Raw genomic sequence first — 20,035 nt, forward strand, 5'->3', positions numbered from 1 at the left:
TGTTGCACTGGCCCACCATTCTCTATCACGAGACTCACATGGTGCTGAATGCCTTTATGGTTTCCTCAAAGCTGCTGAAGAAGCTTGCAATCCTAAAGAAGTAAAGGCCCAGGAAGATGAGGCAACTGCCTAAGGTCCCACAGCCAATTCATGACAAAGAGCAGACTAGAACTCAGGTCTCGTGGTGGACCAGAGACCAGGACCCTTGACACAACACCAGCGGCCTCACTTCAAGTTTTCCCTCCAGGCAACAGCATATAATTATCAACATTAGTATTTAGAATTTATATGCTGCTTTTGCTTCACTGGCTTTTTTATTATCCATTTGATTAGCAATTCCGTATGCGGCCCAGACATGGAGCAAAGCCAGAATAGAGAGGGGGGGAGACAGAGGAAGGAAAGGCCAAGTAGGGAGCCATGAGTCCCTGTGAAGGGGAAGCCAGAGGGGAGTTAAGGAGCAAGAGGGCACTTAGACTCAAGGGACAGTGTCTTGTGTGAGGGTAGGGGTGGAGGGTGTCTGTGCAGATACTATATGGCCCTCAGGATGAGTGGTCCAAGAGCCTTCCTAGTCTTGGGACTTCCACACGGATGGGGCAAGGGCAAGAAAAGCAAGAATATATTTAACACCCAACAGGTTAAACACCAATCAATACTAGCTGGAAGACAGAGGAAGACCACGAGCTTAGGGAGTTCCCTGCCCAGTCCTGAAGAGCAGCAGACCCAAACTCCATGATGGGGGCTCTTGGCTCCTGCAGAGGATGCTAGGAGTTCAATAGAACTGGTGTAGATATTCCATGTTATGTGGGAGTGAGGGCGTCCTGGAGACCACCGTTCGGTGCACTGTGAATTCTTAGATGGGGAAGGGAAAACTCCTGCTGCCAGAGGCTGGTTCTCAGTGACTCCTGCCAGCCCCAGCCCCAGCTTCAGCTTGCTCTGAGGTTTGTTTATTTATTTATTTTGTCTGCATCAGGTCTTAGTTGGGGTGCACAGGCTCAGCTGTTATGGTACATGGGCTCCAGTACTTGGGGGTGTGTGGGCTTAGTTGCTCCACAATGTGTCGGATCTTTAGTTCCCTGACCAGGGATCAAACCCTCGTGCCCTGCTTTGCAAGGTGGATACTTAACCAATGGACCACCAGAGAAGTCCCTCTGAGGTTTACTTTGCAGACCCCTATTTACCTTCAGAAAATGAGAATCCTCTCCTCTCCCAACCTCCTGGTACTACAGTGAGACTCAAGACCTTGTAAAAAACAGCCTCATCCACTCATAACACTCAAGATGAGGATACCCTCATGCTTGAAAAAAGGAAATTGGTGGGGGTGGGAGCGATAAAGAACAGCACAGTCAGGGAGACAAAGCAGCCAGAAACCCTGGCTGGTATCTGAGGACATCAGGGACCCTTCTGGGAGAGCCAAAGGGAACACTCACCCACTGAGGGCCTATTTGGGGCCAACGTGTCACATATACCATCTCACTTTGTCCTCATATGACCCCACAAGGTGATTCAGCTTCCCCCATTTCGCTAAGGAGAAACTCAAGGCTTTGAGAGGTTAATTAACTACTCAAAGTTATATAGTTAACAGGAGAGACACTAGGGCCAAATCTTAGGCCCACAGTCTTTACAGCCTGTACACTTCCCGCACAGCACTGCGATCTCTAAATCAGGAGATTTAATCTCTATGAGCCTGGTGTCTTCATGTATAAAATAGGAAAGAAAGGAAAAAAAAAAAAAAAAATACTGCCTCATAGAGTTAAGAAAATTAAATGAGATGATATTGGTTAAAAAATGTTAAGACTCAGCATGGTGTCTGGTATACAGTAGGTGCCCTATGAGTGGTTTTTGTTTACTTGTTTTTCTTTTGGGGGGTGGGGGGTGCAGAACAATATTAAAACTCAGGGCTCAAAAATGGGAGCACCGCCCATAGCTCCTGGGGAAATGCGGGAGTAGGTTTGAGGCAAAGATCTAGGGAAAGGGGGCTCAGCTCCAGGAACCAGAGAAGCCAGTTCCAGCGGCGCGCCCCTCGCGCGGCCGCCTCCTCTGGGCTCCCCCCGACTTCCCGCCCCTCCCCGCCCCGCCCCGCCCCGGAGCGGGTCCGGAGTGCCTGGTGGGCTGATTCCGGAGCGTAGAAGGGAGCACGGAGGCGAGAGGGAGGCGGCGGCGGCGGCGGCGGCGGCGGGAGGCGGGGAGGCGGGGGACCCTGCTCGCTGCTCTCCCAAGTCGGCGCGGAGCCGCCTTGGGCCGGGCTGAGTGAGGGCTGCGCGGCGGCGGCGGGGCCGGGTCAGGATGCGGGGCTCCCGGGACCGAGCCGGGCTGGGCGTGCGGCGGCGGCGGCGGCGGGCGGCGGGCGGGAGCTGTCCGCGGTGCTGAAGCGGCGGCGGCGGCGGCGGCGGCGGCGGAGGAGGCGGGGACCCGGGGCCGGGAGCAGAGGCGCCCTTCTGGGAGCTTCGCCGAAGCCGTGAGGCGAGGGCGCCAGTCGCGCCCCGGTTCATGCCCGGCGGGCCCCCCAAGCCCCGCGGAGGAGGTGGGACTGCCCTCGGCGGGACAGGTAAGGAGCCGTCTGGGGGCGTAGCGGGAGCGCAGAGCTAGGCGCCTGGCTGGGATTGAGCTGGGGAGGGCAGTGGGACCCCTCTCAGCGACGGGGGCTCTGACTTCCTTCCAGCCCGAGATCGCGCCAAGTCCATCCCTCCCCCTCCCCCTACAGGCTGGAGATGCTGGCAGGGGCCTGGGGGACTAGGGCCCACACAGGCACCCGGGTACCCTGACCCTACACCGGCCAGGCCTTGACCCCGACCTCAGGCAGCTCTGAGACATCCTGCTCACAAGGAACTGAAGAGAGTCTCTAGGACTCCTGATACCCCAGTCCCCGCGACACTAGGGAAACCTGAGCCGCTTCACTAAGCGCCCCTCTCCTCCTCCAAGCCTGCTCATCAGGGTGACTGGGGTCCCCCTGCCTCAAGATTTCTTTCCCCAGGAAATGGCCCTTGGGCCAACAGATAGGCCAGGCCCTTTTCTCCAGAGAAGGAGGCAAGTACCAGAAGATACCTCAATATTTTTCCTGTGGCCCTCTTGACTCTCATGGAACAAGGCTGGTTTTGCAATGCACTGATTGGTGCATGAAGGCAGAGGTGGGGAACCTGAGTCCCATTTTCCCTTAGGTGACTATATACTGGGGACCCTAGACAGAGCCTCTATTTGGAGTCCTCCTTCCTTCTGGCAAGAGTGCTGAATGAGCTCATTCAGGCCTGCAAAGTGCTTCCAGTTCTTCAGAACATAGTTCTCTGAGTGGCAGAACATGGTGATCAAAATGAAACTGCTTAGAGGAAGACTGGCCCATCACTGTGGCTGACCACTGCTTTATCCCGATGCTCTCAACCCAGCATAACTTCTCCCCTGCCAGTCACAGAGAGAGCACTAGACTAGGAGTTCCTAACCGGGCACTGGCATTAAGTGGCTTTAGGCCAGTTACCTGACCTTTCTGAACCTCAGTTTCCTCATGTGTCAAGTGAGGATAAAGTAGCTGCTCTGTTCACCTCAAGGAACTGCTGTAGGAATCAGTGAAACAGCATCCGAGATTAAAGGCTTGTCAACTGTATGCCACCAGACAAGTGTGCGTGCCCATCCCCATCCAGCAGTCAGGCCAGCTGGCAGTGACCTGATCCTTGTCACTTTTATCCCCATTCTCTCCCAGCCCAACCTCGGCTCTCTTCGTCCTTGGCCTTCTGGGGCCTCAGAGTCAAGGAAGCACAACTTATAAATCTTGAGAAGCCCAGAGGGTTCCCTCCTCTTCTCCTCTTCTGTCATCACCTATAGAAGACAATATAGGGTGAGAGTCTGACTCAGTTTGTTTTCTTTTTTCCCCCCAAGAATCACAGATCTAGGGAAACAGCTCCTTGAAGGCAAGAATTGTGTTGTTTTCATCTCTTCGCTTTCCTCCACACCTCCCCTCCCCCATAGCACCTGGAAGATAGTAAGGACTCAGTAATTGGGTGTAAAATAAAAGAATGAAGTTTTATAAAAGCATTTGACTAGAAGTCAGGAGCCCTGTGTTCTGGTCTCAGATCTACCACTGACTCAGGCATCTCCTCTCCCCTCTGTGGGCTTCAGTTTTCTCAACTGTCAAAGAAGAGGGTTGAGGGAGATGAGTTTTAAGATTCTAAGCCCTAATATTCTGTGCGGCTCTCTGAGGTCTGTCCCAAGCCCTCAAATCCCTCAGTTCTCCTTGAACATGGAAGACCAACTTCATTAACCTGGTTTGGAGAGTAAGTTATGTTCTCTCAGTAAAGAATAAGATTTTATTAATGGAGTAGAGGGAAGCAAAGGAACTAAAAAAGGCCATTTGTATTTTCAGTGTTTTCTTAAGATTTCCCTCTCTTCCTTATTTCCCTGAGAATGCCATGAGAGTGTACAGAGTTGCTGAGCTGGGGAGGAGGTCCCTGCCTCCAAGCCCAGAGGCCAGGAAAGCACTCCCCACTGCTCAACCCAGAACACCCCTGTGTATAGCCAAGGGCCAGGGACCTAGTCCTAGGCCATTTTCTCCTAGGGACCTTTCCTGACTGGGATCCCCCTCCTAAGACTAGAGGAGGGGACAGTCAGGAAAGCTCCGTCCCTGGGGAGAGTTTTTTAATTTGAAAACAAAATGAGCTTCTCTGACAATAATTTTCCTCAACTGCGGCAGGCCCAGTGATGTTCAGAAAAACCTTAGCTAATTGGCAATTGAGTAGAGCTGAGTAAGCCATGCCAGTGACCTCCCAGACTTACCCTGCAAGCGCCCCGCCAGGGTGGGGGAATCAACCCCTCCCCCATGTCAGCACTTTCTGGCTCCCAGCTGTTGGTGCAGCACTGGCAAGAATCAGCTCTCCAGAGTTAATGGGCAGTCACTAACCCTCACAACAAAGTGATGGCAACAGTGGTGGTAGAAAGCACAGAAAGGGGCTTTATTTTCTGTGTGACTGGTCTCTGGGGGTGCTGGCTTGCTGCTGGGGCTAGAACAATGCACTGCCCCGCTTCTACAGCTGTCTGAGTAGACTTTCCAGATTTGGAGGTGTCAGGGTGCAGGGCACCTCTGGTCACCCAGGCAGACACATCTGGCTCCTCTCCCAACCAGGGAAAGCTGCCCACTGACTACTTCTTATCTTCCCCTCCAGCCTCCCTTCCATCTGAGGCTCCCATTCTTACCCCCTTCACAAGGCCTCAAAAGGAAAAAAGAGTCGACCCTGGCACATGACTGGCTAATCTCAGTTATTTGGGGCTGGGAGTAGAGGGATGGGTGGCAGGGAGATCTGAGGAAGAGGAGATCAATGTGACGTGGTCATTAAATAATAATGTGTGTTGTGTGTGTATGAGAATGTGTGTGTGTGAAGCAACAGATTGAAACTGAAATATCCACATGCAGGCCCCTTCCCCTGGTGGCATACACAAGATGACAGAAGCAGAGAATATCTGGAGAAATCTGTACATTATTAATTACTTTCAAGTTCAAAAGGCCAACTCATCTGTGCATCCCAGAGGGACCTCCAGCCTTAAAGTACGCCACTCCAGAGAGGAAAAGGCAGAAGGAATAGGCTTCACTTTGGGGAGAATAAATATCCCAGATCTTTACATCTTTGGTATTTTATAAGCCCCTTCCCTTCTCAGGGGCTGGGTGGACAGCCTGCCTGGAGCAAGGCCCCCTCTGCTGCAAGCCAGGGGACACAAAAGACTGATCTCATCTCTGCTCTCTGTAACCAGGTCCTCTCTTGCCTCTGCTTTTATTCTCTCTTCCTCTTCGCAGTAGCTCCTCTGCCCAACTCCCAGCCTCAACCCTTGCCCCAAGCAAACCAAGCAAAGAGTGAGAGCCCAGTGCTCTACCTCTCCATCAGATGTGTTATCTTTCACTGTTAGATGCTCTGTTTGCTTCTAAGTGTTCGGGAATGAGCTGCTTCAGTGGAGAGAGATTGTTTCAGCAAGAATAAAGATTTGATTTCCACCTGAAAACAAACTAATTTGTGTAATGGTATCACCATTCCTATCCTCCCAGCAATTTTCACCTTTGTCAGCCACAAACCCACCCCTAAGGCAAGCAGATTTTGCTCTGGAAGAGGCCAGTCCAGCCTCTGGGAGTCCAGGGTGGCAATGGATAAAACAGAAGGTGAACTGAAGTTCCCAAGAAAAGAGCAACTGAGACGCCTCCTGTGGGAGCTGAGAAGTATTCCAGCTGTTTATCTTTCCTGGTTTCCCCCTCAGCCCTCTTCTCCTCACTCTCCATAGGTCCTTCTTCATTCTCAAATCTCTCTCCAGACCTGACCACCACCCAGGGCTTCATCTCCATACATCAATTGCCAGGTGGGGTTTCTCTCCTTGTATCCCAAAGGCACTTTAAAACCAAACTCATCTGCTTCTCTTTCTCATTCTTTCCATCTGTGTGTGTGTGTTTCATTTTTTCAGCTTGATACTTGGTGACCCATTTCAATCTAAATATTCTTTTTTTTTTTTCAGTTCATGAATCATGTTCTGCTTTTGCTTCTTTAATTATTATTGTTTTCCCTCCAGTCTCTTTGTTTTGTCTTTCTGACATTCCTGCTGGATGGATGTTTGATCTCCTGGGACTCTCCTCCGTTTCTCTTAACTTGCATATCTTCCATCTTTTTGTCTTTTTGCTCTGTGTCTTGGGAAATTCCATTAACTTCTTCTTTTACATTAAAAAGTTAATCTTTAACTGTGTCCATTCTATTATCCAGAATCTCAATTGAATTTTTTAAAATGTAGACAATTATTTTCAATCTTTAAAATACTTTGTTGTTCTTTGACTACTCCTTTTTCATAGCAGCCTATTCTTGTTTTATGAATGCAACATCCTCTCACATCTCTCTGAGGGTATGCATTGAAAAAAATTTTTATATATATTGTCTATAACTTGAATGATTTGGAATTCTTGTTGGGTCAGTTTTATATTTGTTTATTTAATCTTTCTCTTTTATTGTCACATAGCTATTTTTCTTTATCTTTTGTTGTTCATTCAGACTCATGAATAAAAAAGATATTGACTAATATAGGCAGCTGGCGTGTATTTCCTCTGAAGTTGGATAAGTTTGTTTCCCTAACAGGCCTCTCCTTTGAATGTTTATTGTTCTTACTGCTGGTGTTTGGGACTGTGACTGTCTCTGTACTCATTTCTTCACCAAGGAATCTCATCTGCTTTTTATCTCCCATAAATTCCTCTGAGTTTCTGGTCCACTGATAATCTTTTCTGTTTTCCAGTTTTGTTGTGATTTCATTATTTTGAAAATATATCCTGTCATCTTAATGGAACCTTAAGAGGGAGAAGATGTGGACATTTACTCTCAGGCTGCCTTCTCAAACCAGCAGCTTCCCCCTAGATTTTGCCTAAGTTTGTGGCATCACCTTCTACTTAGTTAAACAAACCAGACACCTGGAAGTCATTCTTGCTCCTCTCTCTTCCTCACTTATGGTTGGTCTCAAAATCTTATTCATTTAGCCTCCTAACTACCCCTCAGGTATTACTCTTCATCTGCATCCATTTCACCATCAGGTTCAGGTCCTCATCCCCTCCTGTCTGCATTGTACAATAGCCTCTTAATAGACTCCAAGCTTCTGTTTTCACACTCCTCAAATCCTTTGTATCCACTGCTGCCACCCAGAGTTGTTGTTGTTCAGTCGCTAGGTTATGTCCAACTCTTTGCAACCCCAAGGACTGCAGCATGCCAGGCTTCCCTGTCCTTCACTATCTCCCAGAGTTTGCTCAAACTCATGTCCATTGAGTCAGTGATGCCATCCAACCATCTCATCCTCTGTCACCCTCTTCTCCTACTGCCTTCAGTGTTTCCCATTATCAGAGTCTTTTCCAAGGAGTTGGCTCTTTTCATCAGGTGGTCAAAGTATTGGAGCTTCAGCTTCAGCATCAGGCTGTCCAATGAATAGTCAGTGTTGATTTCTTTTGGATTGACTGGTTTGATCTCCTTGCAGTCCAAGGGACTCTCAAGAGTCTTCTCCAGCACAGCAGTTTGAAAGTATCAATTCTGCAGTGCTCAGCCTTCTTTATGGTCCAGCTCTCACATCCATACATGACTACTGGAAAGAACCATAGCTAAAACACAGGCATGACTGTATCTCTTCCTTGCAACAACCATCATTGGCTCCCCACTGCCCAGAGTAAAAAGCTTCTCTGCAAGGAACTGGAGGCCTCCCCACCTCCCGTGCCTGATTCCATCAATATCAAGCCACCCGGCTTCCCCTCTAGACCACTGTCCCATGCCTCTGTGCTGTTTCCTTTGCTGGAAATACTCATTTCTCATTGTCTCATCTAATGACTCACCTTTTTCCTTCAAGACTCAGTTTAGATGTCACCTGCTGTGCAAACCGTTTCCTAGTTTCATCACCTCCACTCCTTCCTCGGGATAGGAGTCCCATATCAGTGTACCCACAACTCCCCATGTCCTGCTAGCACAACTTACTCCATGGCACTGAAGCCTTGTATTTGCTAGTCTGTGTTCTCCCCTCCTCCTCAAAGCAGGTACCACTTCTGGTTGATTTTTGCATTCCAAAAACTGGTCTGAACTGCTTAAGAAGTGTTTGTTGTACAAAATTAAATATGCCCCAGCCAGATGTGCTCCATCCATCCCAGGTCCTGGAAAGAGTTTCTTGAGGAGGAGACTCAGCCCACCTAGCTCACTCATCCACTAATTCATTCATTCATTCATGAGACCAACTGTTTATGGAGTGCCTATTATATGCCAGGCCAGGGGCTGCAAGTATGAGGAAGCAGACAGAATCCTCACCCTCCTGAAGCTCACGAGATCTGGTGAGGGAGAGAGACACTAATCAAGGAATCACACATATGTAAATAGAGACTGGGATAAGCTCTTGGAAAGAAAGAGCTGGAGCCTGGAAAGCAGATAACCAGCAACCTAAATCTAGGCTGAGTATGGAGGGATGATCTCCCTAAGGAGGTGACTTTTGAACTGAGAGCTGAAGTATTCTGATATGGGTGGAGACAGTTTCTGAGCAGCATAGCCGTGACGTAAAGGAGAGGGGAAGGACAGGAGCTGAAGGAGGGGAGGTGGCGTGGAAGATAAATGTTCCTCCCCTCTGTTCCTGCCTGACTACCTCAAAGCTTAGCGGCTAAAACAAGAGACATCTTATTTTATCTCATGACATTGAGGGTCAGAAATTCACCCAGGCTTGAGCTGTGTGATTATTCCATTCCATGTGGCATGAGCAGAGGTCACCCAGTGGTTCTCAGCGGACAGATGGGCTGGCTTGAAGAGTCCAAGATGGCTTCACTCACATGCCTGGCATCCTGGGATGACCAGAAGGCTGGGTTCAGCAGGCTCCGCTGACCAAAGCGTCATACACACAGCCTTTCCAGCCTGACAGCTTCAGGGTAATTCAGAGCAGCTCAGGGTCCCAAGGGTGAGTATTCCAGCGAGCAAGGTGAAAGATGCGTGACCTTCTGTAACCTGGCCTCTGAAGTCTCACAGCATCACCTTAGCTGTGCTGTGTGGTAAAAGCAGTCACAAACCTACTCAGATTAGAAAGGAGGGACATAGACCCCTACTTCTCGATGGGAGGAATGTCAAAGGGTTGACAGCCAGGTTGTGCAGTCATCATGATTTCTTTTTTAAGCCAGGGAATGACAATATGTTTAAGTGCCATTAGGGAAGATCAAGAGTTAGGAGCATTTGAAGACAGAGGAGAAAGAAAGCATAATCAATTGTGTTAGCTTCCTGAGGGGGAAACTGAAGCAAAGAAAGCTAAATCTCCCATTTTCCCTCAACTCTGTTGCCTCCCACCCCGACCGTGACCCCTGACTCTGTCTCTCTTTGCTGTCAGATGCAACAAGCAGCATCCATGACTCCAAAGCTGGCTTGGTGGCTCTCTTGCTTACAGGCCAGAAATCATCAAATCCAGCCCCAAGTCATCTACTAACAGCTTCTCAAGTCACAGGACTTCACAGTTTACAGAACAGTTTACATATTATCTGCCTGGAAGTTGGTCTAGCACCTATTCTTAAAGACGGCACCTCTCCTCTGGATTGTAATCATTTCTATTTAATCTTCTGCCCTGCTAGGAAGTTCTGGCTTTTATCTTCCAGTTTAGAAACAGTCTTTCTTGTTGCACTGAGAGATAGTGGTCAGAGGTTGAACTTCCTCACTATAGCTCTGCATTTATTTGAATCCATACCTTAAGGTTATCTCGGCAGCCATCCCTGGGCTGCTAAATCACCCCAAATCTCTTAATCTTTTCCTAAAGCTCCCATTTCCCATTCCCTTCAATAAGGTCTCTGATTTTAACCCATTCAAGACCAAGTCCTTGCCATTCTCACACCCACGCCATTTATCACAACCCTTTACACACAGGTAGGCTCTGAAAGGCCAGGTGTTGGACTCAGTTAAACCTAGGTTTAAATCCAGGGTCTGATACTGTTTAATCTCGGGCAAGTTACTTAACCTTTCTGAACCTCAGTTTCCTCATCTGAAAATGAGAAATAATAATAGCCAATTTCATCAGTTGTTGTACAGGTTTGAAATACAGTGTGTGAAACACGGGGCTCACGTGAGGATGCAGTAAAAAGTAGCTGTTATGATTTTACAGCATTCTGATAAGGACTGGCCCTATCCCATGGACAACAACCCAACTCCTGGTCCCACATCACACTGTCCCGTGGTCTCTTTTTAGCAGTGTTCACCCTGCCTCTTCTCAGCGCAGCAGACCTCCTCTAAGCCCCACCCCCCACAGCTAATCCCAGAGAATTTGATACTGTTCAGGCCTGCAAGAGCTCTCATCAGACGGACTGGGTCAGATGGGGCTCTGCCGCTCTCCTGCTGTGTGATCTCAGAAAACCTGTTTAACCTCTCTGAGTTGCAATCCCCCTCACCCACATTAAGAGGACAGATTACATGAGATACTGCATTTGAAGCACTTTCCATGGTGTCCAGAGCAAAGCAAGCTCTCAATAGATGGCCACCAACAGATAGAGGTAAGAAAGCAAAGTGACTCCGGGGTCAGATTTCCAGGGTGTCATGTCCTGTCCACTACTCTCCAGTTGCATGCCTGTGGGCACTTACAAGTTGCTTATGCCTCAGTGTCTTCATCTGTAAAATGGAGACAGTGATGGAGACAATGATTTATAGAGTTTCTCTAAGGATTAAATGAGAGAATACATCACATTTAGAACGGTGCCTAGGACACAGTAAGAATTTAGTTAAGTGTGAGATGTTATTATTTCAACTTTAAACTTCTTTGTATTTTTATATTTAAGGTACATTGACTATAAGTAGCATATTGTCAGATTGTGTTGTTTTAAAAATCTAGTCTCTGTCTCTTTTTAAAATCATCTTTGAAGTATAATCTACATAAAATAATAGTCACCAATCTTAAGTGCACGATTCAGTGAATTTTGTGAAACACCCGCAGTCATGTAGCCACTACCACAATCAAGATACAGAACATCACCGCCAAAAATCTTCATGCCCCTTGCAGCCTATCCCCTCCCGACCATGGCCCTTAACCACTGATATGCTTTTGGTCACTGTAGTTTTCCCTTCTCTAGAACTTCATATAAATGGAATAATACACTATGGAACTATCTTTGTCTTTTATGGGCAATTTTATTCCATTTACATCCAATATAGTTACTCACATAGTTGGGTGTAAGCCTAACATCTTACTATTTGTTTTCTATTTGTCTAACTGGTTCTATATTCCTTCTGCCTCATTTAGGATAAATTAAATACCTTTATTATTTCATGTCTGTTATCTCATTAGTTATATATTTTACTCTTCTTTGTGTGATTATCAGAGCAATGGTTCTTAAAGTGGGTCCCTGGGCCAGCAGATTCAACTTACCCAGATTCTTGTTAGAAATGAAAATTCTCAAGCCCCATCCTGGAATCATAAACTCCGAGGGTGGAAGCCAGCCATCTGGGTTTAACAAGTCCTCCTGGTGATGCTGAGACTGGCTAGTTTGAGAACCACTGCCTGAAGACAACTTTTGCTTCTGGCAAACAGCAAGGTTATATGCAGATCACCTTAATCCAGTTAGGAGCAGAGCTGATTCAAAGCAGGTTTCTGTCCTCGGGAGGGCTGATCTGCTCCTGGTTTTCTTCTACTCCCAATGGGTAGCCCTAAAGTGGTCCCAGTTGAAAACTGGACATGCTTACTGGAGCCCTTCCTCCTTAACCATCCCTGAACTCCAGTTTTCCTCCCTACTGGAAGAGGGGGAAAGTATTGCCAAAGGTCAGGCTCACCTGTCCTTAGCCCCTTGACCCCTCAAGCTCTTTCTTCCTTGGTGACTGTTCAGTGCCTTCATAGTTCCCCTGGCTTTCGTAGACAGGTTTGTGTAACACAAGTTAGTCTGCAACTGCTGGAAAAGAAGCCCTCTGTCCTGTTGTTATTTCCCCACTAGAATTACAGAGTCAAAGTGAGCATTTAGAACAGTTCAGTTCCTGGCACGTGGCAAAAAACTCAATAAGTATACGTTCTTCTTCTTTCTTCTCCCAGTAGAATCCTAGGGTCATCTTGAGCTGAGCTGTTAAAAATCAACTCCTTCTACCCTTTCCATACATTTCATAGATAAGCAAACTGATGTCACACTGCGTGACTGGGCTCCAGTGCAATCAGACTCCCTTGGGAGGCTGTATTTGGATGGTTTCCTGCCCCTTGTCTGGGAGGTGGCAGTGTGCTCTCCTTCCCCAGATCATCATGGCACACCCAGGAGCCCAGCTCAGTTCTCAGCTCCAAAGGAAAGAAGCCAGGGACCGTGGCTTCACAGACCCACCTCTCCTCCCGTCTCCTGGCCTGGCCCAGACCTCCAGCCACAACCACACGTTGGGAGCAATCTTCTTACATTCAGTATCCCAGACATCTCATGTCTTTCCTCCGGAGCAGAGTATACACATGCACACACACACACACACACAAACACACACACACACACACACACAGAAACATGCTCACCAGCGATTGAGCACGTACGCAGTACCATATACAGTGTGGAAGGACCACAGTCCAGGTGAGACCAGGCAGCTGAAGTGGAGATGCAAATTGCTCTGCGTTGAATGCTAGTCCCTTATTCCAGGAAGAGAGGGAGGCAACCCTAAGCAACAGGCCGAAAGGTCAGGCCAGGCCGAGGCCAGGGAAGACTGGGCTAGAGCCCAGCCACCACTTCCTAGTGGCCAGGACTCGGAGCTGGGTCCCCAGAGTCAGCCCAGTGAACTCCTGTGTGACCCTGACAGGTGACGGAAAGAACAGAGAATCGTGACCCTTAGCCGGACTGTGGGCAGGTGCTGCAGCCTGTGACTTGGTTACTCTTTGAACACGGGTGTGTGTGATTGTGTACGTGTGCTCTGTGCCTCTCTGTGCATATTGGCCAGGGGGCAGGTTTTGATGCTGTGCTCAGCCTCATTCCTTCTCAGAAGGAATGCCCCAGCCTGGGGAGGTTTTAAACTGATTTTAGATAATTTGGCTCAGAAGAAATCCATTAATTTTTTTCTGATTTAAAAGTAATGCATGCTCATCGTAAAAAATGAATGTGGAAAACAGAAAAAAATGTGATGTAAAAAAAAAAAATGAAAAGCACCTGTGCTCCCACCCCTGGAGATAATCACTGTTGACATTTTGGCGGAGTTGAGATCACATGCACATACGGTGTTCTTTTCTCCCTTCTCACTGAATCTGCAGAGAGCATTTTCTCATATTATTCCTTTTTTGCAAACCTGTTTGAAGGCCCTGTACCATTGTTTTCGCACCATAATTTATTTAACTTGTCCCCAGTTGTTGAACATTCAGGTGGCTTCCAGATTGTCCCTATGGTGGAAAACCCAGGCTCATATCCCTTAGTGCATGAAGCACTGATTTCTACTTTAAGACACGACCAGGGCATGTGTTGGGGGGCCGGGGGGACACTGATCCAGGAAAGGGTGCGTGGCTTGGGTTTCAGAGGCTCAGCTGGGTGTACTTTGACCAAGAAAGGGTGGCTGGCAGGAACTGGGTGATGGGCTGGGACACAGCCACCCCTGCCAGCCCTGGATAAGGGCCCTCACAAACACCCCTCAGAGCTCCAGGGCCTGACTCCTGGTCATAAATATCCCTCTTTTGCCCCTAGGGGATGACAGTGCGGCCTCTTGGTGAGGCAAGCCATAGGGCAGAGGTGAATTTGATGCATTCATCTGCTCTGAAGATGCTAGGGCTGGTCTCCCCAACCCTACTCCCTCAGAAAGGCCCCTGCCCACCTCTGCCCACGTGGATGGAAGCCCAGAGAGTAGGTGAGGTGAGCAGGGGCAGGGGCCAGGTGGAGGAGCAGGGCCAGGATAAGGCAGCCAAGAGGGAGTTGGGAAGCTGGGCAACGACCCCTTAGCTCCATGGCTCATTTGGCAAATAGATGTCTTGCCTTCCCTTTGCCTCCCTGACCCTGCTGGAGGGGCCGTGGTGGGGAAGCAGAGCCCTGTACCCCCTGGGCTCATTTGAGTGTGCTCATCCATTCCTGACTACTGAAAAAGGACAGGGAATGGGGGAATTTCACTTCTGGTGGGCTCCTTGAAGCTATGGAATTATGGTATATTAGTGCCACCATCGACTGTTTAATCCAACTCGTCTGGTTCCAAATGGGGAAACCGTCAGGTCAAAAGCTAATGTGGATCAGGAATGGAAACTCTGTGTATCTAACTCCCAAACCCACAGGCCTGTGGTCACATGCCCTTTAGCTCTACGTCTGTGGCTCACATCTGCTGGTGGAGGGAGGTTGTAACAGGGGCTCAGAAGCTGCCCTGGGGGGTTAGAGAGTCCAGCTCTGCTAGGAATCAGCCCAGAGGAGCCCAGACACGGACGTAACCTTATGAGGCCTCTGCCTTGGACGCCCAGCTCCCCATCAGCAGGAAGGAGCCCCTCCACGTCACTGTAGTCCAAGGGCTCCCCTCCCTGCATGTCTGGCCTCTGGAGAGGAAGGAGGAGAGAGCAGCAGTGAGACCTCTGGGCTGATGAGCACCACCCCCCACCTGCAGACAGCAGTGACCTAAGCCCTCTCGCAGATCCCAGAACTCACCTTAGAAGGGAGGTGAGCCTAAGGAGCACCTCCTAAGACCATACTTGGGGAGAAGCGCCTCCACCAGGAAGAGCTGACCTCTGTGAGCACGTGGCATGGGGCGAGCTCTGAGCTAAACGTGGGCCCACCCAACCCGAGAACAAATCCTCTGTTGATGCAGCATCCCACCTGCCACTGATCCTGACAGTATCTCCTAAGGCCCACTCCCCATTTCTCCATCTGCTCAGAGTCTCAGTGGTCCTCAGTTTATCAGAAGCCATGGCAAAGCCTCCTATCCATGAGACAGTCAGTCCAAGCCACCCCACACACAGCCACAAGGAAGGCTTCAGGGCCCAAGTCTCATCCTATCAACCCTACCAAGACCCCCGAGGACCCCTCTGACCTCCACAGGGCTGCACCGTCTGGGCCCGCAGTCCGTCTCACACCTTTCTCTGTCCCTGCAGCCACACCAGCCTCATCTCCGGCTCTCAGGCCAACCAGCCTTTATCCACCCGCTGCGTGAAATGTGTCCCCCTCCCCTCGCCTTGTCAACCCATCTTCTTCCTTCAGATCTCAGCTCCAAAGCCTCCCCTTGCACCTCTGTGTCAGTTCTATCTGTCGTACATTCTGACACCCTCTGCTGTACCTCCCCTTCAGGGCAGGCATCTTCTCCACCAGACTGTGAGCTCTGGAAGACCAAGTGGGCATCCTTCTTCCTCTCCCTGCTTCATCCCCAGCATCTGTACAGCGCCTGACCATCACCGATGCTCAGTGACGATGTGGTGAATGGATAAATGAATGACCCAACTCTATGAGGTAAGTTCTGCTGCAGACAAAGAAACGAAGGATCTGAGTTAAGTAGCCAGCTCAAGGTCCCGCAGCTGGCCTGTGGTACAGGCAGGGTCCAGGGCAAGTCAGACTGCAGAGTCTGTGCTCTTCACTACTTCTTGTCCTTCATCCAGAATGCCGGCCGCAGCGTCTGTCTTGCTCTCTCCAGCAGGCCCTCTGAGGACGGCTCAACTGGCCACCAAGTCCCAGGGCTCTGGGGCTCCCCTCCCCGGAGCTGCCCCCAGAACCATGGAGAGTCTGAGTGAGCTACAGAACCCACTGCTGCCTCGGAGCCCCACGCACCTCCATGGCCCCTACCCCTACCCCGAGGCTTCTCCCGCCTGGCCGTGCCGGGAGAAGATCTATTCCTACCTCCTGGGAGGTGCTGGCCCTGCGCATGCCCACCAGCTCCTGGACCCCGGGTCCCTGCAGCTGGCCGTGGAGGCCTGGTACAGGCCCAGCTGCCTCCTGGGGAGAGACAAGGTCAAGGAGCCCAGGGCAGGCAGCTGTGAGACCAGCTTCACAGAGGGCAGGGAGCCCCCAGCTGGGCCTACGGAGCGGTCCACGGAACCTGGCCAAGCGGAAGAGGATGTTGCCATCCAGACTGTGTCCTATGGGGTTCAAGAGGAGTTCCAAGGCCAAGAGGGTGACCCGGAGGAAGAAGAGGTAAGGACGTGTGTGTAAATGCAGATTCTCGGGCCCACCTCTGGGTACTGAGATTTTGTAGGCCTGGCTTGGGCCCCAGGAATCTGTATTTTACTAAAGAAAAGACCCTCTGACACAGATTCTATCCACACTTTGAGAAACACTAGTTAGAGCTGACTAATTTTTTTTTTTTTTTACTATTTATTGCATTAAGGTATCTTTCTATTGAAGCTCATGTACAATATTACATAAGTTTCAGGTGTACAACATAATGATTCACAATTTTTAAAGGTTATGACTATTTGACTTTTTAATAGTGTTTTTTGTTCTTGTTTTTTTTTTCCAGTTCAATCAAGATATAATTGTTTTGTAACATTAAGGTATATAATGCCATGATTTGATTCATGTATGTATCACAAAATGTTTACCACAGTAAGGTTAGTTAACACATCGTTTACCTCACCTAATTACCATTTTGCTGTTGCTATAATGAGAATATTTAAGATCTACTCTCATAGAAACTTTCAAGTATATGCTACTGCTGCTAAGTCACTTCAGTCGTGTCTGACTCTGTGCGACCCCATAGATGGCAGCCTACCAGGCTTCCCCATCCCTGGGATTCTCCAGGCAAGAACACTGGAGTGGGTTGCCATTTCCTTCTCCAATGCATGAAAGTGAAAAGTGAAAGTGAAGTCTCTCAGTCATGTCCGACTCATAGCGACCCCATGGACTGCAGCCTGCCAGGCTCCTCCGTCCATGGGAGTTTCCAGGCAAGAGTACTGGAGTGGGGTGCCATTGCCTTCTCCGTTCAAGTATATAATACATTATTATTAACTACAGTCACCAAGCTGCAGCAGATCCCCAGAACTTATTCCCCTTATAACTGGAAGTTTTTACTCTTTAACCAACTTCTCCTCATTGTTCCTACTCTCCAGCCCCCGGCCACCACCGACCTACTCACTGTTTCTATGAGTTCAGCTTTTCTAGATCCTACATATAAATGAGATCAAATGGTATTTGTCTTGGACTTATTTCACTTAGCATGGAGAAGGAAATGGCAACCCACTTCAGTATTCTTTCCTGAAGAATCCCATGGACAGAGGAGCCTGGCAGGCGACTGTCCACAGGGTCACAAGAGTCAGATGCAACCTAGTGACTAACCCTACTACTACTGCTATTTCACTTAGCATAATTATCAAGACTCATGTTGGCCCAAATGGCAGGATTTCCTTCTCTTTGTGGCTGAATAATATTCCCTTATACATATAGATAAACATTGTCTTTGTCCACTCATCCATCCAGCTATGGACTTCTGGTCTTTGAGGAAAGTTCACCTGGTTCTTGTTGTCTTAATTATATAAGCAATTTAAAGTCAGTGCAAAAAATTATTCAAAGATAGCTATTATTTTAGTGAATGATCTTCCAGTCTTTTTACTTACATTTTTTCCTACCTCACCCCACAAAAGAGTTCTTGCTATACATATTTCTGTAACTGAATTTTCCTCTCTAAGCAACGTATTTGGTCCATGTAATCTAATATTTTCTACCAAGGTGAATTTTAAGGGTCACATGGTATCCCATTGTAAATTCTTCTACCACTTATTCACCAATCTCCTGGTCCCTGAGCATTGAGACTTCCTGATCTTTCACAGTTACTATCCTATAATGAACATTCTAGTACATGTATACTTGTGTGTGTATTCTTGCATGTGTATCCTTGTAGTCTTTCCTAGTGATAAATCCCTAAGGGTGGAATCGTCGAACCATTGTCAAGGTTTTCGGTAGAGAGTCCGGAGCCCAACCACACTCCCACTAATGTCAGATGAGTCTGCCTGGTGCCCCACACCACTGCCGATGGGTGTCCCGGCCAGGTCACCAGAGCCCACTCATGTTTTTCAGAGTGATGCCACATCGACAGAGAGTGAAAGTGAAGACAACTTCCTTACGCTGCCTCCCAGGGACCACCTGGGTCTCACCATCTTCTCCATGCTCTGCTGCTTCTGGCCCCTGGGCATCGCCGCCTTCTACTTCTCCCAGGGGGTAAGAGCCCATGGGGGCCCAGGGCTTCTGCTCTGGCCACCCCCCCTCCCCAGGGGACCTGGGGTCAGGGCCTGGGGAGCCGGGGCTGTTTTGCTGGGCATGGGGATGTTCCCTTTCACCAGCGCTTCTCTCTCCCTAGACCAGCAAGGCCATCTCCAAGGGGGACTTCCGCCTGGCCAACACCACCTCCCGCCGGGCCCTCTTCCTGGCGACACTCTCCATTGCTGTGGGGGCTGGTCTCTATGTAGCCGTGGTGGTGGCCCTGGCAGCTTATATGTCCCAGAATGGCCACAGCTAGTGGCCAAGAAGGTCTGGCATCCTGACTCCCCTACTCTGCCTGAGGAAGTAGAGATGGGGTACTGGGGGTAGCAGACTCTCTGGGGAGACAACTCACGGGGGTGGCTTGTCAGGAGGTGGCCTCCCAGGCTGCAGCCTGCGGGGCACGAGCTTCACTTCCTCCCACCCATTGCCACCGGCCTAGAGCAGGCCGGGGGCATCACTCAGTCCAGGAGAGGGTAGGGCTGCCCACCTGGCCATCCAGGCAGAGCTGCCTCTGGCTGGGATCGCTCCCCATTCTGCTCATTCCCCAAAGGGTCTCCTGCCCTGTGGCCACCCACTACCCAACTCTGCTAACCTCTCCACAGAGAAGAACAGGTTACAGAGAGATAAAGGGGTGCCTGGGGGGCAGACACACAGGCGTCTCCACCTGGGGTCTCCCTGAACTTCCCAACTCCACTCTCTGGCCTGTGATGCCCAGACCTCAGCCAGCCAAGATGGAAATACACACAAAGGGACCCCTTTGGTCTTTCTGGTTCTAGAGGGTACTTACCTCTTCTGTGGGCTTGTAAGACAGAGTAGATTCTAGGTGGAGAAGGGGCGCCTGGGGTGGGTATACTGAGGGCAGTTTCTTGGAGTGTCTTTATGCAGGAGCGAAAGGCAGATGAGATGACGGAGCCTGGAGGGCCCTGGAATATCGTTGCTCCTGTTCTCTGCCCCCATCCTCCTTTTCTGGATTCCTCCGGGGGCTCTGAGCTGGCACCATGCCAGGCAGAGAGAGAGAGAGAGAGAGAGAGTGCCATCAGTCCAGCAGCCACTGAGTGCAGGATCCTGGATCCAGCCATGGAGGAATGTAGCAAGGAGACCCTGTGTAGTGAGTGTAGATGAGGGGGACACAGGGCTGGCATGGCAGCTGAGCAGCCCAGGAGGGCCTCCTAGAGGAGGTGAGCAAGGTCTAGACGGATACAGAGAATGTATTGAAGGGATACTAAGGGATGACCCTTAGTATTTGTGGGCAGGGCTGTGGCAGGAGCCTCCCATGGGAGTTTTGGAGCTGTTTCGCTTACGCCTAGAACATCCAGCTGGAGCCACACTGAAGGCTCCACCAACTCAAAGAAGAGGAAAGTCAGGCTTGTGCCTCAAGTGCCAGTGATCTTTTTCCACCTCTGATGCTGGAGGTCAGTGATGGACCCCTGGTCAGCCTTGCAGCTTCTTCACCGGCACCTCTTC

At 49.6% G+C, this 20,035-nt stretch overlaps 1 protein-coding gene across 1 annotated transcript; it reads left to right on the plus strand.

Moving 5' to 3' along the window:
- Positions 1 to 15,707: 15,707 nt before the first annotated feature.
- On the plus strand, positions 15,708 to 18,959 carry SYNDIG1L (synapse differentiation inducing 1 like). The gene is made up of 4 exons (XM_086319675.1): positions 15,708 to 15,832; positions 16,014 to 16,510; positions 18,389 to 18,529; positions 18,669 to 18,959. The coding sequence occupies exons 2-4, from the start codon at positions 16,094 to 16,096 to the stop codon at positions 18,825 to 18,827; spliced, it is 717 nt and encodes a 238-aa protein (XP_086175801.1). The 5' UTR covers positions 15,708 to 15,832; positions 16,014 to 16,093; the 3' UTR covers positions 18,828 to 18,959.
- Positions 18,960 to 20,035: the final 1,076 nt, after the last annotated feature.

Source organism: Bos grunniens, chromosome 10, assembly GCF_055505025.1.
Source record: "Bos grunniens cultivar Pamir isolate PY7600 chromosome 10, Bosgru_T2T1.0, whole genome shotgun sequence".
NCBI classification, from domain to species: domain Eukaryota; kingdom Metazoa; phylum Chordata; class Mammalia; order Artiodactyla; family Bovidae; genus Bos; species Bos grunniens.

Bases quoted from the DNA above. Each gene is read 5' to 3' on its own strand.
- SYNDIG1L (XM_086319675.1), top strand. From the start codon at position 16,094: ATGGAGAGTCTGAGTGAGCTACAGAACCCACTGCTGCCTCGGAGCCCC. The intron at 16,511-18,388 runs GTAAGGACGTGT...CATGTTTTTCAG, and splicing joins GTGACCCGGAGGAAGAAGAG to AGTGATGCCACATCGACAGA. The intron at 18,530-18,668 runs GTAAGAGCCCAT...CTCTCTCCCTAG, and splicing joins CCTTCTACTTCTCCCAGGGG to ACCAGCAAGGCCATCTCCAA.